Source organism: Camelina sativa, chromosome 12 (genome assembly GCF_030686135.1).
Source record: "Camelina sativa cultivar CO46 ecotype springtype chromosome 12, ASM3068613v1".
Taxonomy (NCBI): domain Eukaryota; kingdom Viridiplantae; phylum Streptophyta; class Magnoliopsida; order Brassicales; family Brassicaceae; genus Camelina; species Camelina sativa.
In genome coordinates this window covers 29,207,565-29,225,066 of record NC_141891.1, presented here as the reverse complement: position 1 = coordinate 29,225,066, position 17,502 = coordinate 29,207,565, and the positions used below count along the sequence as shown (strand labels likewise).

General features: G+C 38.2%; 1 protein-coding gene, 1 long non-coding RNA gene and 1 pseudogene across 2 annotated transcripts; 2 read left to right on the top strand and 1 right to left on the bottom strand.

Annotated features, from left to right (window-relative positions):
* Positions 1–839: 839 nt before the first annotated feature.
* Positions 840–11,695, top strand: LOC147931039 (uncharacterized; annotated as a pseudogene).
* LOC104732569 (uncharacterized) lies at positions 1,642–10,933 on the top strand. The gene is made up of 12 exons (XR_758893.3): positions 1,642–1,761; positions 1,855–1,922; positions 2,026–2,338; positions 2,462–2,667; positions 8,570–8,663; positions 8,820–8,896; positions 8,995–9,033; positions 9,340–9,466; positions 9,551–9,586; positions 9,704–9,807; positions 10,014–10,124; positions 10,738–10,933. It is a non-coding gene; the product is annotated as an uncharacterized LOC104732569 (long non-coding RNA).
* A 1,320-nt stretch (positions 11,696–13,015) lies between the features above and the next one.
* Positions 13,016–17,272, bottom strand: LOC104724037 (uncharacterized). The gene is made up of 8 exons (XM_087478192.1): positions 16,748–17,272; positions 16,233–16,256; positions 15,767–15,872; positions 15,604–15,672; positions 14,625–15,118; positions 13,969–14,233; positions 13,497–13,705; positions 13,016–13,400 (listed from the first exon to the last, which is right to left on the bottom strand). The coding sequence occupies exons 1-8, from the start codon at positions 16,750–16,752 to the stop codon at positions 13,334–13,336; spliced, it is 1,239 nt and encodes a 412-aa protein (XP_087334318.1). The 5' UTR covers positions 16,753–17,272; the 3' UTR covers positions 13,016–13,333.
* Positions 17,273–17,502: the final 230 nt, after the last annotated feature.

Sequence of the window (17,502 nt, the reverse complement as noted above, 5' to 3'; positions counted from 1 at the left end):
TGTCCTGATCGCCTCGAACTTCTGATGATACTCAACAAGTCCTGCCGTCTCCTGTAAGTTTTTGAGTTCTGCAATCGGATCCTCCAACACATCCACAAACCTCTCTCTCATCAAAAGTTTATAAGAGATCCAATCATATAACAAGCTCTGACCAAAAGGCGTTTGGATGAGAGCGTGATGCCACACTGCAGCATGGCTGTCAAAGTGCATGGATGCCATTCGTACCTTCGAATTGTCTGGTGTAGCATCCAGAACAAAGTAATCCTTTACCTTACAGATCCACTCTGAGAACCGATCACCGTCAAACCATGGAAAATCCACCCTTCCCAAACATGTAACACCAAGATAATGGCCAGGACTAGATAATGGCCAGGATGATGGTCAAAACTTCCACCATACGAATTCGGAGTCGCTGAAACCGTCATCGGACTCTGTTCTCCCTTTGGTTGGCAACTCGACGAAGCTTGTAGACCGGGGATCATCTTGATCATGTGAATCATTTCAGCGATGTTCCTCTCCATCTTCTTATCTTGCTCCGCAATCGCCCTTTCAATCGCCTGAGTACGGTCGAGTAAACTCCGTGTATCTCCGATCGTCTCTGTTTCACCTTCCTGAGCTCCATCGCCGCCCAGGTCTTGTCTATTCACCTGAGATCTCGTCTCAACCGCCATAGTTTCCGAGGTTTGTCTAGCTCTGATACCAATGTTAACGATAAATCAGTAACTCAACTCAAATGGAAATGATTCAATATAAGGTACGATAAACGATACAACGTTCAAAATAAACGCAGCAACGTCATCTCACCAGCAAGAATCTCAAGGAGAGAAACCGGCTAAACGATGAGCAAAGTTCCAGATAGTTCTAACAAATTAAGATATTTTTGGCATAAAGAAAATACAGAGCTAAACATGTACTCATATACTCTGCTAACGTCGGTTAACAAACAGAATTTAGCCGACTTATTATTCTGTGACGTTGACAAGTTACTTCCGTAACGTCCACCTTGTTTTAGCCTCACGTGCTTCTTCTTCACTCTTCATCTCCAGTGTACACGTGTAGGCTCACGATTCCCTACATCATATGTTTAAGATGCGGAGAACTTGGACATGACATGATCTTGTGCAAGTATGACTACTCTCAGGAAGATTTAAAGGTAACGTTTTGTTATTTTCTCATTCTTGTTTAAAATTTTTCATTCAAAAAGAAGCAACTGATCTTGACCATAGTTGGACTTTAACCAGGATATCAAATGCTATGTCTGTAAAAGCTTAGGCCGTCTCTGTTGTACCGAGCCTTGTCATTCACCGTCATGGACTGTATCTTGTTACAGATGTGGTCAACTGGGTCATAATGGACTGGTAAGTTGTTGAGATTTTGATTGAGTTGGAGTCTCTAAAACAGAATTGAGCTTGTTCTTTGTTACTGTTTTTAACAGCCTCTTTGTCTCTTATCTTAAACTTTTTTTTTAACATTCATTATACACCTTACAACATATTTATACTTAGGTTAAGCTTTTAACCTATAGTTTCATTAGCTAACAACTACCCATTAACATATGGGCTTGACTAACCAAAACAGGCCCAACACCTTAACCCTTCTTCTTCTTCTTCTTCTTACAAACGTGACTTCTCTTCTTCTTACAAACACATCGACGCTCTTCTTCTTCAATTTCTCTGTTGATACCAATTTGTGGATTAATCAAAGATTGATCTCCAACACTCCTTCTCAATTCTTTTGATTAATCCTCAAATTCGGCAGTAGGCTTCTTTTTTTTTCTTTTTCTTCTTTCTCCTTTTCTAGTTTCCTCTGATTTCTCCCATTGATTTTCTGTGCCACAACAATATCCTTTTTTAGAACATCTGCATAGCTCATCGATTGGTTTCCTTGCTCCCTCGTCGACTGACTCTTCACCATCTTATCAGGTTTCATCTGACTCTCCACTTTCTCGGATATGGCTCTTGGCTTGACTCCTCTTTTATTCTCATCAATCTTAACTAAAAGTTGATGATTCTCCTTGTTCTGCAGAATCTCTTGCGAGTGATTCAAGCCATCAATCTCCTCCCTCCCAGATAAGTTTTCTTTCTTCCTCATTGTTTCATTTCTCAACTGTACTGCTGTTTCTTTTAATTTCGTCATTTTACTTGTACCTGCTCCAGTCTCATCTACCTTTTGTTTTTCTTTGATTTTGATTACCTGAATCTTCTCCTTTGTGTGAAGGTTTGCTTCCTTTTGAGGGGCTTGTGTGTGTTCTCTCTCAAGAGCTCCTCTTCGGCTTGGATTTTGCACTACTCCAAGCTTGGATCGGAGATACTCAAACCGTTTTGTCTCGAGAGGCTTGGTAAGAATGTCTGACGTCTGTTCTTCCCCCCTGCAATGTCTTAAACTGATTATTCCATCTCTGTTCGCTTCTCGAACAACATGGAACTTTATTGAATGAGTTTGGTTCTCTTGTGGTGTACAGGATTCTTCCCAATGGCAATTGCTGATGTGTTATCGCAGTAGATCGGAACTGCTTTGGTGGTGTCGACTCTCATTTCTCCCAGCAGTCTCTTCAACCAAACCACATGATTTGTGGCTGCACACAACGCCATATACTCTGCTTCTGCTGTAGATTGTGCAATGGTGTCTTGCTTTTGTGTCTGCCAAGTAAACACAGCACTTCCCAAGGTAAAACACAAACCCGTAGTACTGCGCATATCTTCTTTGCAACCTCCCAAATCAGAATCAGAGAATCCAATCAACTCTACTTGACTGTGTAAGAATGAATCACGAGTGAGAGTAAAGAGAATGAGTGAGGATTCGAGAAGAAGAAGATGTGAGATTTAGAGTCTAGGGTGAGAATAGAGAGACGGCGAGATGAGAATAGGAGAAGGAGTGTTTCTCATTCCTTAAAGAATATTAACCTAGTTACATTCTATTTATATGCATACAGGAAGATCAAATAAGGAAAGTCCTAATACTATACAAAATAACTTAAAACGACATATACTAAGGGTTGGTCGTGTGTGTTCATCTCAATAATCCCCCTCAAGCTTAACCGTGTGAGAAACAGTTGAGCTTGGAACTATGAACACCCACCTCATTAAAAACCTTAGTGTATAAAACCCATTTGGGACAAAAACACACTTAAGGGAAAAAGAGTAGTATGGGGTCAGTAGTTTAGGGTCTTCACTTGCGGCTTCGTTAGGTCCATGAGCCCGAGTTTGGAGTGTATGTACTCAAAAACCTTTGAACTTGCTGCTTTGGTGAAGATGTCTGCCAATTGTTCAGAACTCTCGGTGTGACATGGTAGAATCACTCCAAGTTGAACTTGTTCCCTGACTTTATGACAATCCACTTCTATGTGTTTGGTCCTTTCATGGAATACTGAGTTGTTTGCAATGTGAATTACCGCTTCATTATCGCAGTGCATTGTGATCGGTCTTGGAATGTTGATGCCGAGGTCCTTTAAGAGAGCTTTGAGCCACATTAGTTCGGTTGTGAGCTTCCTCATTGCCCTGTATTCTGATTCAGCACTTGAGAGAGAGACCACCTTTTGCTTTTTACTCTTCCAAGTAACGAGGTTTCCTCCCACAATTGTACAGTAACCGGTCGTTGAGCGTCTATCTCCACGATCTCCAGCATATTCTGCATCACAGTATCCTACAAGCTCCATATTCTTGTTACATACCATCCAAATGCCTTGACCAGGAGCTCCTTTGAGATACTTGAGTATGCGGCTCACCATCTCCCAATGAAGTACTGTTGGCTTTTGCATATGTTGGCTTACCTGGTTCACAGCAAAACATATATCAGGTCGAGTTATGGTGAGATAAATGAGCTTACCTACCAACCGTCGATACTGTTTTACATCTTCGAACAGAGCTTCATTGGACTCCCCCTTACGGTTTGACTTGTATTTTTCTTCGAGTGGTGTTTCAACAGGTCTTGCTCCAAGCTTACCTACATCTTTCAAAAGATCAAGTGTGTACTTTCTTTGTGATAAGAAGACTCCTTCTTCCGAACGACATACTTCTATCCCAAGAAAGTACTTTAGTTCTCCAAGATCTTTAATATCAAATACAGATTTAAAGTATTGTTTGGTATCTTGAATGCCTACCTTGTCATTCCCAGAGATGATAATATCATCAACATATATGAGAATGACAATATTACCTCTTTGGCTTGGATATGTGAACAATGTATGATCAGCTTCTGATCTTCTAAAGCCTTTATCAAGAAGTGTTGAGCTTAGTTTGTGATACCAAGCCCTTGGTGATTGTTTTAGACCGTAGATAGCTTTCCTGAGCTTAAACACCTTTCCAGGCCCGATAGTGTCTTCAAGGCCCGGTGGTGGTCTCATTGTACACCTCATCCGTGAGCTCTCCTTGTAGAAATGCATTCTTCACATCCATCTGCCACAAATCCCAAGAGAGGTTAACAGCTAGTGAAAGAACTACTCTTACCGTGTGGAGTTTGGCAACTGGTGCGAATGTCTCAAGGTAGTCTTCTCCATAGGTTTGGGTGAATCCTCTAGCTAAAAGCCTGGCTTTATATCTTTCTATACCCCCCCCCCCCCCATCACTCTTGTACTTGATAGTAAATATCCACCGAGATGTCGTGGCTTTCTTCCCCTTCGGCAATTCAGCTTCATCCCATGTATGATTCTTTAACCATAGCATTAGTTTCATCTCCCACAGCATCCCTCCAAACTTTGTGTTCCTTAGCTTCCTCATAACTCTGTGGGATCCAATGTTGGTCTATTTGAGTAAGAAAGACTTGATGTTCGATAGGAAGATGTGCAAGAGTGCAGACTGCTTGTATAGGGTGAGCCACGGCCTGACTATTATAGTAGACGCGAGTAGTTTTCTTGAGACGCTCACTCCTACGGAGGGGTATAGTATTGGTCTCCACAACCTGATGTTGATCCTCTTCTATTTCAGCTTCTTCTCCTTCGGAGGTAAGATCATCAGCTGATGTAGAGTCCTGACTCTTGTCAGTACCAAGAGAGTTGAGAGTTTCCTCATGATTATCAATGTCATCCTCAGCTTGATGTTGTCGAGCAGGTTCTAATGGTGTAATGTTCACGTCTTCATTTTTCGAGTCCGGATGCTGCAGCTCAGTCGATTCCTTGTTAGATCCAATTGGTGGTATGTTGACCGAAGGTGATAGTGAAGGTTGATTATTTGTAACTCCAAGCCTCTCTAGCAGAATTCGAATATTGTTGGCTTTGTCAGATTGGGAACAGGAGAGTTCTTTCAAGTCTTCCCAATTCTTTTCATCATAGAATCCCTTGGATTCTAAGAATTTTACACCCCTTGACACCAAGACTCTTCTAGCTTCTGGTTCATAGCATTTATATCCCTTCTGTGTGGTTGAATATCCAATGAACATGCTCTTGACACTCTTAGCATCGAGTTTATCACGTTGTTCACCTGGTTTTAAAATATAACATATGCAACCAAACACACGTAAGTGATTAATAGATGGTTTAATTTTGTTAAGTACTTCAAATGGAGAGATATCACCCAGTATTTTGTTGGAGTTCGATTGATTAGATAGCAAGCTGTAACAACTGCATCTCCCCAGAACTTCTTTGGTACATTTGAGTGGAACATCATGGACTGGGCAACCTCCATGAGATGTCTATTCTTCCTTTCAGCTACCCCATTTTGTTGTGGCGTGTAAGGACAACTTGTTTGGTGTACAATCCCATGTTTGGCTAGATGTTGTTTAAACATATGACTTGTGTACTCCCCACCATTATCTGATCTCAAAATCTTTATCTTGGCATTAAATTGGTTAGTCACATAATTTTGAAAGTTTAGAAAAGCCTCAAGAACTCTATCCTTAGATGGAAGCAAGGTTAACCAAGTATATTTCGATTTTTCATCAATGAAAGTAACAAAATATTTCTGATTTTCACGAGACAAGCATGGAGATGTCCACACATCTTAATGAATTAAATCAAAACAATGCTCATACATAGTAGAAGAGTTGGGAAAAACTGTTTTGCAATGTTTATCAAGAATGCAAGCTTCACATTCATTATTTTTAAAAGAAAAACTAGGTAGAGCTAGTTGCAATGCACGAAAATGTGGATGACCAAGTCTAGCATGCCAAATAGAACCATTTGTCTCATCGATTATTGACTTAAAACAAGAAGATAAAGCAGTAGTGAGATTCGAATCCTCAAGCACATAAAGATCATCTTTAGTGCTTCCTTTGCCAAGAACTCTACTTGTGTCAATATCCTGAAAATACACATCAATAGGACCAAAGATTGCATAACATTTAAGATCATTAGTCACCTTCTTAACATATAACAAATTTGATGTGAAACTAGGCATATAAAATGCTTTAGTTGTTCTATCAAACAGGTTTAAATTTCCAACACCCTTAATTGGTATCTTATCTTCATTTGCTATGATCACATTCCCTAAAGTTGGTTTGATATCACTAATTAGTTTAGAGTCACTAATCATATGGTGAGAAGCTCCAGAATCCACAATAAGAGGTTTTATAGCATTAAGGGTGAGATAAGCGTTACCCGAAGACTCTTTTAGAGCCTTTATGAGAGCATCGAGGTCAGATCTCCTCACCAGCTCCGAGGAGGCTGCTAGTGCTGCTCCATTACCTTCAGTGGCGTGAGTTGTTACTTGAGCTTGACCTTCACCATGTTCACATGCTTGGTTTGCTCTTGGGCTGACATTTCTTGGTCGGAGGTGAGGATGAAGATTCCAGCATTTATCCTTGAAATGACCCGACTTCTTACAATGGTCACATATGACACGGTTCTTCCCATCACTTTTATAGTACCCCTTGTTCGATACAACCACCTCTCCTTTGTTAGCGGTGATAAGCTCTCCTTTAGCTCCAAACAGACCAATTGAGCCATGCTCCTTTTGAATTTGATTGCACACATCATCGAGACTTGGGAGTTTATCTGACCGGAGGATGTGCTTGATGAAATCATTGTATGATGAGTTTAACGTCAAGAGAAGACCAAACACTTTATCTTGCTCACAACGTTCGTTTAGGACTGCTGGATCCACTGAGTTAGGCCTTAACATCTCTAACTCTGCCCAAAGAGATCTGAATTTCCCAAAATGTTTGGTGAACTCCATCTCTTCTTGATTAAGGTTGTTGATGGCTCTCTTTACCTCAAACACACGGCTGAGGTTTGAGACATTTCCAAATACATTTTTCAATGTATCCCAAAGATCCTTAGCCGTCTCACAGTAAGAGTATGACTCAAGGATCGGAGCATCCAAGGAGTTTTGGATGAAAGCCAAGACACTTTGATTCTCTTGGAACCATTTGTCACCATCACAAGCCACGATCTCCTTTCCTTCTTTTGTAGTCGTGATCTCCTTTGTAGCTTCATTCTTCTCAATGTGCTTCCAAAGCCCACGACCACACAAAGTTGTCTTTGTAGTCCTTGCCCAAAGCAAGTAGTTTCCACCCTTGAGTGTGACCGGAATGATTAGGGTTTTGTTGAGATCCATGAGAGATTTTTCGAACTGAATTTGTTTGCGGAATAAAACAGACTGAGATTTTGTAGAATAGGAGCGTTACTGCTCTGATACCATGTAAGAATGAATCACGAGTGAGAGTAAAGAGAATGAGTGAGGATTCGAGAAGAAGAAGATGTGAGATTTAGAGTCTAGGGTGAGAATAGAGAGACGGCGAGATGAGAATAGGAGAAGGAGTGTTTCTCATTCCTTAAAGAATATTAACCTAGTTACATTCTATTTATATGCATACAGGAAGATCAAATAAGGAAAGTCCTAATACTATACAAAATAACATAAAACGACATATACTAAGGGTTGGTCGTGTGTGTTCATCTCAATAGACTGGTCTCATGAAAAGTCAATCCATAATCTATAGTGCCTTGAATATATCTTAACACCCGTTTTGCTTCTTGTAGGTTTTGTTCAGTAGGCTGAGACAAACTCCTAGACAGGTAAGATGCAGCAAAAGCAAGATCAGGGCGAGTTGCTGCAAGATACAATAGTCCTCCGATCATGCTTCGATATAGTCTTGCATTTGGAAGAAGCTCACTTTCACCTTGATCCTTTCCATTTGGCTTTAGAGGTGTGCTCACAGGGTTGCAGCTTCTCATTCCAAATTTTTCTAACAACTGTTGAGCATACTTCCGTTGACTTAGAAAGACTCCCTCTTCAGTGTAAGTAATCTCAAACCCAAGAAAGTACTTGAGTTTTCCCAGGTCAGTCATTTCAAACGTTTTCTTCAGATTCTCCTTGAACTGTTTGATCATTTTCTCATTTCTCCCTATAATGATAAGATCATCAACATACAAACTGATGATCATAATTTCACCTTCGCATTCTAGTGTGTACATTGCTGCATCACAGTCACTTCTCTTGCATCCTTGTGACATAAAGTAAGAGTCAATCTTACTATACCATGCTCTAGGTGCCTGTTTTAATCCATATAAGGCCTTCTTTAGCTTGTAAACCATGTTCTCTGCTCCCTCAATCTCAAACCCTGGTGGTTGTTCAACATAAACTTCTTCTGTGATTTCTCCATTCAAGAAAGCTGACTTTACATCCATTTGGTGCAGGTTCCACTTATGTTGGGCGGCTAAAGCAATTATAGTTCTGATTGTGTCGTGTCTGGATACTGGAGCAAATGTTTCACCATAATCCTCTCCATAGGTTTGTGTAAACCCTCTTGCCACCAGTCTTGCTTTTAGCTTTTGAATCTCGCCACATTCGTTTGTTTTCACCTTATATATCCATTTGACTGAGATCACTTTCTTTCCTTCAGGCTTCCTTACCAGCTCCCATGTCTCATTCTTGTTGATGATGTAGATTTCATCATCCATAGCAATCCTCCATTCCTTGCTATTTATAGCTTCTTCAAATGTAGAAGGTTCCTCCCATGTAAGGTAACATGCTTCTGCAACATGATTCAAGTCTTCCCCTTGTTCCTCTGTATCATGATACACATCATCCAGTCTTCTGACTTTGTGAACGACACGAGAAGAGCTCCTACGCTCAGTTTCTCCTCCACTTAATTGAAAAGGTATGGGACTTATACCTTGTCTTTCATCTCTGATATTTGTTCTAGTTTATGGACTAGTTTCATTTCTTCTTGGTATTTCCACATCCGTTTTCTGAGATGGGCTAGTCTTGTTTGGAGAGTTCTCATTTCTCTCTACTTCTTCTTCTTGAGTTTGCCAATTCCAACTCTTGTGTTCTTCAAACACTACATCTCTTGAAACTTCTATCCTTTTTGTACTTAGGACATACACTCTATAACCCTTACTTATGGTGCTATATCCCATAAACACTGCCTTCTCTGACCTGTCATCCAGTTTCCTTCTTCTAGGTGCAGGTATCCACACATGACAAACACAGCCAAAAACCTTAAGATGACCAACAGAGGGTTTGTGACCACTCCAGGCCTCAAGCGGTGTTTTCTGGTTTAAAGCCTTGGTGGGGAGTCTGTTTTGAAGGTAAGTTGCTGTAAATATAGCTTCAGCCCAGAACACATCTGGCATTCCTTTGTCTTTTAACATGCTTCTTGCCATGTCCAACAGAGTCCTGTTTCTTCGCAGCAACTCCATTTTGTTGTGGTGAGTAGGCCACAGTGAACTGCCTTTCTATGCCATTTGCCTCTAAGTAACTTGAAAATTGCTCTGACTTGAATTCACCTCCTCTATCTGACCTGATTTTCTTTATTCTTTTGCCAGTTTGAGTTTCCACCATACTCTTAAACTTCTTGAAGGTTGCAAATGTATCTAACTTCAGCCTCAGAAAGTACACCCATAACATATGTGAGAAATCATCTGTAAAGGTAAGTATATACACACTTCCATTACAAGATGGAGTTTGCATTGGTCCACATATGTCTGTGTGAATTAAATCTAGCACTTCTCTGCTCTTATTTTCTGAGATTCTAGGAAATTCTTCTTTGCATTGTTTCCCTTTCACACATGCTTCACATACTTCCTGAATTACTTTGAAGTTTGGTAGGCCTTTGACCATCTGATTTGCCTGCAGGTTTTGTAAGTTGTGGAAACCAGAATGTCCGAGTCTTTTATGCCAAAGTTCAGAAAAATTCTCCTTAGTGGCCACCCTTACACTCTCCTCAGCTAACTGCATTCGTAACAAGTAAGCATTTCTTATCCTCTCTACTTCTGCAATCTTTTCCCTTCCTTGATTGTATATTGTACATTTGTTGTCTTCAAACACGACCTTATAACCATTTCTTGTCATCTGTGGAACACTTAGAAGATTTTTGTCTATCTCAGGGACAAGTAGAACATCCTTAATAGCTCTTACTCCGTTCTTTGTCATCACTTCTATGTCTCCCTTCCCTGTAGTCATTATTCTTTATCCATTTCCAATCCTGATAGGAACTTGAACCGCTTTGTCTATTTTTGTAAATAGTCTTTCTTCCTTGGTCATATGGTTTGTGGCACCACTGTCTATTAACCAGATTTCATCACTGTTTGTATGAGCCATCACTTGTGTTGCGCTAAACAAACCAGTCCCCTCTTCTAGTTCTGGTTGTTTTAGCCTTTTTGACATTTTCTTACTATGTGACCATGTTCTCCGCATGCAAAACAACTCTTCCTTGGTCTAAATTGCTTGCTAAAGAACTGGGATTCATAGTTTTGAGAAAGGTAGCAGTCACCTTCATTGTGGTTGTTCTTCTTACAGATCTTGCATTGTCTTCTCATGCTCTTCATTTGTATTGACATTTGTTCCATGAAACTTGTAGGATTACGTTCACCGGAATCGACCGAGCTCTGATACCATGTTCTTTGTTACTGTTTTTAACAGTCTCTTTGTCTCTTATCTTAAACTTTTTTTTTAACATTCATTATACACCTTACAACATATTTATACTTAGGTTAAGCTTTTAACCTATAGTTTCATTAGCTAACAACTACCCATTAACATATGGGCTTGACTAACCAAAACAGGCCCAACACCTTACCCCTTCTTCTTCTTCTTCTTACAAACATGACTTCTCTTCTTCTTAGAAACACATCGACGCTCTTCTTCTTCAATTTCTCTGTTGATACCAATTTGTGGATTAATCAAAGATTGATCTCCAACAGAGCTTAGGAAATGGATACAGAATTTGTTAATATATAATTTTGATCTCTAGGCATGTGGTAGACACTACGATGATTCAGATTTTGTCAGTCCATCATGCTTTAAGTGTGCGGGAGAAGGGTATTCTTAGTGTCACTGCCCTGAATCTTCCAGCATAGGCAGTAGGGAAGAAGGGCATTTCTCACGTGAATGCCCGAATCCTTCATCGAGCATAAGCGAGTCAAAGAGCAGAGAGTCTCGCCATTTATGCTAAAAATGTAAAGGAAGAGGACATTATGCTCGTGAATGCCCCAGTTCTTCACTTGTATAGGCTCTGTCTCTCTCTCTCTCCGCATTTGGGTTCTTTGAGCTCTTCACCTCTTTTCCTTTCTCTCATGTTATTCGCTTATCTAAACTACCAATTTTTTCTTTGTTTTGTTTCAGGATAAATGGGATATATATGGCATCTAATAAGAAACTTCCAGTTATTATTGCAGTGCATCGACCAATTACTAAGTCAGTCATTTTATTGACTCTTTAAGTTTTTTTCCAATTTAGATAGTATCAATTTGTATATCTTTCTGTCAATAATAAGTTTAGGGATCCTGCATTCTGTAATTGCAGTTTAAGCAAGGTGTGTGGAATAGCTACTGGAATAGCTCTTAGGGTGAAAGATGGCTAACTACTCGAAGTATAGGAGAATACATGGTCACACATACCAAGTATACTATTGTATACTCAACTACATGAAGTATATGTGTTACATGGCTGCATGCATGAACTATATGACGTTATGTAGACAACACCATAGACATATAATCCGGTACACCGGTCGACTGACTCCGGCGAAAACTGACGTTGACTCCGGTGTTGACCAAAAAAAATGTATTAAAAATTTATTTTTCTATTAAAAATCAAAAATAATAAATATTATATATAAGATTTTTTGGTTTTTCATGATTAAAAAAATATATTCAATTTAATATCTAAATATTTTTATATATCTCTAATGTATTCATTCTTATAATTAGTTAATTTTTTTAAAAGCTAAATTAATGATTAAATAAAAATCATTAATAATTATTTAAATACTACAAAATCAATAAAATCAAATTCAACTACATTCATTAGAAAAAATAATATGCAAAAGATTGAGTATATAACTCTTTATTCTAAAGTTTGCATGGTAAATGTTGTATAGAATTTTAGATACTTTTACTATAAAATTTACATACTCTTAATAACATGTAAACAACAACAAAACTCACAATATTTACTTATAATATATAAAAGATAAACATACAAAAAATTCATTTTAGCAAAACAATATATTTGATTTGAGGGTATGTTTGTAAAAGGGTATAGAATAAGAGTAATTTTGCAAATACCTTTATATTATCAATGATTTTTATTTAACTATTAGTTTAGCTTTAACAATAAAAATTAACTAATTATAAAAATGAATACATTAGAGATATATAAATATATTAAGATATTGAATTGAATATGTTTTTAATCATGAAAAACCATTAATAATTTAATATAAGTTTTTAAAAAATAAAAAAAAGTTTAGAATACATTTTTAAAGTCAATGCCGGAGTCAATGCCGGAGTCAACACCAGTCTTCGCCGGAGTCAGTCAACTGGTGTACCGGATTATATATCTATGATGTTGATCACATAACGTCATATAGTTGATGCATGTGGCCATGTAATATATATACTTCGTGTAGTTGAAGATACAATAGTATAGTTGGTAGGTGTGACCATGTTTTCTCCTATACTTCATGTAGATCTTGCTGTAGTTTTTCTTGTCTGTGTCGTCTTTCTTCAGTCTCTTTTGTAATTTTGGATGCTAATAAATCCATCTGTTGACAATATAAAAAGTGTTTTTTGAGTGTTCTAAAAACTTTTCATTTTTGCTGATATGATTTTTTGTTGTTGTTGTCATCTCATCCATAACCAAAAAAAACAGTACAATTAAACCAAAATGCAGAACAAAGTACAATAAAGTGCCGAGGAAAAGTGAAAAACCGAATAAACCATAAGTAAAACAGCTTTTGCTTTTGCCTAAATCCGTTTGCAAAAGAATCCAAAAACAATATAGGAAAACAGAGTCATCAAAACCAAAAAAAAAATTGAAAATGAAACAATAAACTCCAAAGTGGACTTATTGCCAAAATACAAAGCAGAGTGCAGTAAATATCGAAGTGACAGAAGAAACTCGGAATTATTATTGTCTTCATTGCTTGTTTATTAGGAACATAGATCGATCAATCACTCTTCTTCCTCCGCCTCTTCAAGCCAATTCACAAATGGCTCTAAGCTTTTCACAAAGGTTTGCCTGCAACATTCACCACAAGAAAACATCAAGATGAATTTTTTAGTTACAACTTACAATAACAAAGCTTCACATTATGTCATGGAACTAATTACATACCTGCCCTTTGAGTTGGTTCCTTTACGGAACCAGTGGAGAATGGTGTCTTCAGCGAGGACATCGAGTTCATAGAGCGACCTCACTACTTCTGGGAAAACTTTCATAAGCTTTGCATCCTCGTAGCATTGCATTTGAACTTTGTACATCAGTTCCAGCTCTAGCTTTCCGCTGCTGCAGAAGATGTTCAGAAGCGGAGCCCATGTTTTCACCTACACAGGTCAAAAATCAAGAGATAAAGGGACCATAAGAGGGATCACATATTATTTCAAGGCTAATAAGACATCAAAAGCGATTTTCCCTAATGATTTCATTATTCACGACTTCCACTTCTTTTTTATTCATGACTACCAATCAACTAAAAATTAGCACAAAAGTCATTTGCAGTTTGTGGAATAACAGACTATACGAAGCTCTTATATAACAGGATAAGTATGAATTGAATGACTGGGTTCTCATATCCATAGAATCTTACCTGGCGCAGAACAGAGTTAGCATTTTGCTGCTGATTTTTTCCAGACCACTGAACAGCATCCATTAAACCATCCCAAACAACACGCACAACCTCAATGTCAGGCAGCTTAGCATCTTTGATCTGTTGCTTCACAGATTCAATGACTTCGTCTACATTACTCTCCTCCTCTGTGACCTTGCTTGTTAGAACGGTTTTGATTTCCCTCAGTTTCACCTCAAACATTTTCTTTGAATGGTACTCCACTAGATCGGTCAATCCCTCATTCCTAAAAATCCAAGAGGTAAACACGTTATTTCAATTCATTGTACTAAATACAGAAAAAAAAAATCGCAGACACAGAATGAAAAGGCAGACGAAAGAGGAGTATAGCATTAGCAGCAGCATCTGTACAATATGCTTGATGAATGAATAAATTAATTGCGATAGCTGAAAAACAAAATCACATTACTATAAACATATAGTAGTCAGATTCATACTTTCTTAGTTAGGTAGCTAAACAGAATGATGGACAATGACACCGATTTTAAATATTCATGCAGTTTTCCGCCATGTAATAAACTTCAACAAATCAAATTTCGGAAATGCATGCAGTCAGAGCTAAAGAAGCATCAACATGTTACCAACGAGGGACTGTAATATAACTGAATGAAACTCACGTGAAATGCTCTGCAAAACTTTCAGCAGATCGCCTTACAGGTGGTAGGAAATCCATAAGGTTGTCTTCCATCTTGCCACGCCTCAGAATAGAGATCAAGTCTTCAAGACTGTTCTCAACCAAATACTCCTTGAAGAAATCTGTTACAAAAGTGAGCACTATCCCTTTGGCAACGAGATTATCCTTGAGTAATGGCTGGAAGACAGTTTCTGGAGGTAATCCTGAGAGCTTCTGGGAAAAGGCAAGTGCTGTGAAGATAGCAAGCTTCTTCCTTTCATTTTCCTCAAAAAGCTCCAGTGACTGCAGGAATCTCCGAGTAACATTTTCAAGGTTTTTTATGAGGAAAGGCTTCCTCCGCAGAATTTTCTGTATATAGACTACAGATGGTAATATGGCTTCCCGCTTGGGTTCACAGTCAATTACAGAGTACGTATGGCGTTCTCCTTCATCAGATTTCACTGTTCCAGGTTGCGTGCGTCCTCCTATGAATATAACCTTAAACACAAGCTATCTCAATCAAAACTCATTTAAAAAAAAAAAAAAAAAAAAAACAGACAAAACCAGCAGCAGACATAATAAATTTTAAAACAAACATCCCATGAATAGAAGAAAACAGAACCACGATAACAATAAAAGAAAAAACCAGGAAGATCTTTACAGGCGCCACTAACAAATTTTACACATAGGCACAAATAGATTTTACACATATGCTTCCATACAAGTGGACATCAGAATCACAAAACAAGACAGTGTTTGATCCTAGTATCATGAGCCCCTCTTGTCAAAGAGACAAGAAGTTGCTATGCACGCGTACATGATGTGATCAAATACACAAGTTACTCTTAGGCTTAGCAAGACACTGGAAACAGGGGAATAGGAGTACACCATTAATGTCAAGATTAAAGATTATAGTAAGAAAAAGGTTTTTAGGAAAAAAGATCACCAAGGAAATGTCCACAAAGATTTGTTTGTAAACTTACCTCAAAGAAGATGTCACCATATCTTGTGAAATTAAGATCTGATGATTCAATACTTTTGGCAACAAGTTCCTAAAGCAATCAAACAAGAGCTATAAGTTTATAGAGCAAACACATGTAACAACAAGTAGTACATCAAAATCTGGAAAGCAAACAGCAAACATACCAGATCACCAGCATTATCCAGGTAAATCTGGACCACTGCATCAGAGAAGGCTGCAGGGTCCAGAGGAGCAGCAATATTCCGTTTGCGGGTCTTAATCCGCGTACCTCTGCTCATATATAAATAAGAACAACTTCTAAGTATACATGTTATCCAAAGAAAGAAAATGCTAAAAACTCAGCAGTAAAAGATAAAAACTAAAAATAAAACTGCACAATAGTCAAACGAATAACTTAAACACTTAAAATCTCTAAAACTCTAACTATCTGATAACTTTAGGGTTTCAAACAACAAACTATAGGACAAGATTCACTAGTTGAAAAAAAATCAACTTCAACCTTAATTGTAAATAAAATACTACTACTATAGTTCAAACAAAGAGCAACCGGATCGCTCAAACAAGAACAACACAAACGAGTCAAAAACTTATCCTATAAAAAAAAACTCGAAAAGAAGAGAAATGACTAACCCGAGAGTGGGTTTCTCCTTCGAGCTGCAGGACAAACAAAAGGAAACAGATTAGCAAGTTGTTCAGGGTGAAATAACCAAGAACAGAGAACAATCCTTATTAAAAAAAATGATAAAGAAAACGAAATTTTGTTATTCCAATCATAAGAAGAAACCCTAGAAATCGAAATTAAAACACACACACACACACATTTCGCAAACATGAACCATTCCCACAGATTAACACTGAACGGAAAATATTGATTCAGAAACGAACACAGTCTAATTCAATTCCATATTCTAAAGAAGAACCCGAATCGGCGGCGAACCCGATATTTCACAAATCCCTAAGCATCTTTAAATCGAATTCAATCAACCGGAATGGAGTCTCATCCACCAAAGGTAGAAACATCAAATCAAACCCGAATTGAAAACAATAACCGACGAACAAATTCAAGATTTCGTCATAAAAGAAGAAATCAATCCATTAATCAGAGGGAGGAAAGAAAGAGATGTTGCAGGAGTGAGGAATCTTACCTCATAAACCAAGATCAAAGAAGAGATGAGCCTCTGACTCTTGTGGATCTGAGAGCTTTTTGTTCGAAGCTCACAAAAAAAAAAAAAGGTATCTGAGAGTGAAGAGAGAGAGAGAGATAAAATCAGAGAAGCAGCTGAAGTAGGAGGAAGAGGCAATGCTGTGTATATAAAAAGAGCCTTCTGTCTCGACGCTCTCTCTATAAGTAGAGATAACACCGTGAATATCTAAAATACGAATTTACCCCTTTCTCACATCACCCAAAAATATCTTACTCAGTGCCTACTAACTAAACCCAACCGAGTCGAACCAGCACAAATTAAATTCGGTTCTATACACTGAATAACCGAATGCCCAAAACCTATAACAAATGGTTCGTAACCGGTTTGGCTTCTTAAAACCCGGTACATCGAAAAATTGCCAAATCTCCCAACAGGTTCAGTTTAAGCGTTTCACCCAAAATACATGCTGACCCCAAGTATACGTCATTCGTTCTTACTTGTTAGTTATGGTTCGATTCCATCAACGTATTTTGCAGTACTATATTCTCTTTAAATTCTTTTCTGGAAATGTTTTTCCATTTTGAAATCAAAGGTTGTTAACTTGACAAATGGCACATGCAATTATAGCTATTTGGGCTAAAGATAATTAGCTATTTGGGCTAAAGATAATGGGCCGACAGATCGGTAATAGGCCCAACAGAGACGTATTTTAAACTTTCAAGAAATGAATGACCAAATGGATGATGGTACTCTCA

Coding starts and splice junctions, on each gene's coding strand:
- LOC104724037 (XM_087478192.1), bottom strand. Junction 15,119..15,603: donor ATGGTGACATCTTCTTTGAG/GTAAGTTTACAA, acceptor CTTGTGTTTAAG/GTTATATTCATAGGAGGACG. Junction 14,234..14,624: donor AGTTTTGCAGAGCATTTCAC/GTGAGTTTCATT, acceptor TTGGATTTTTAG/GAATGAGGGATTGACCGATC.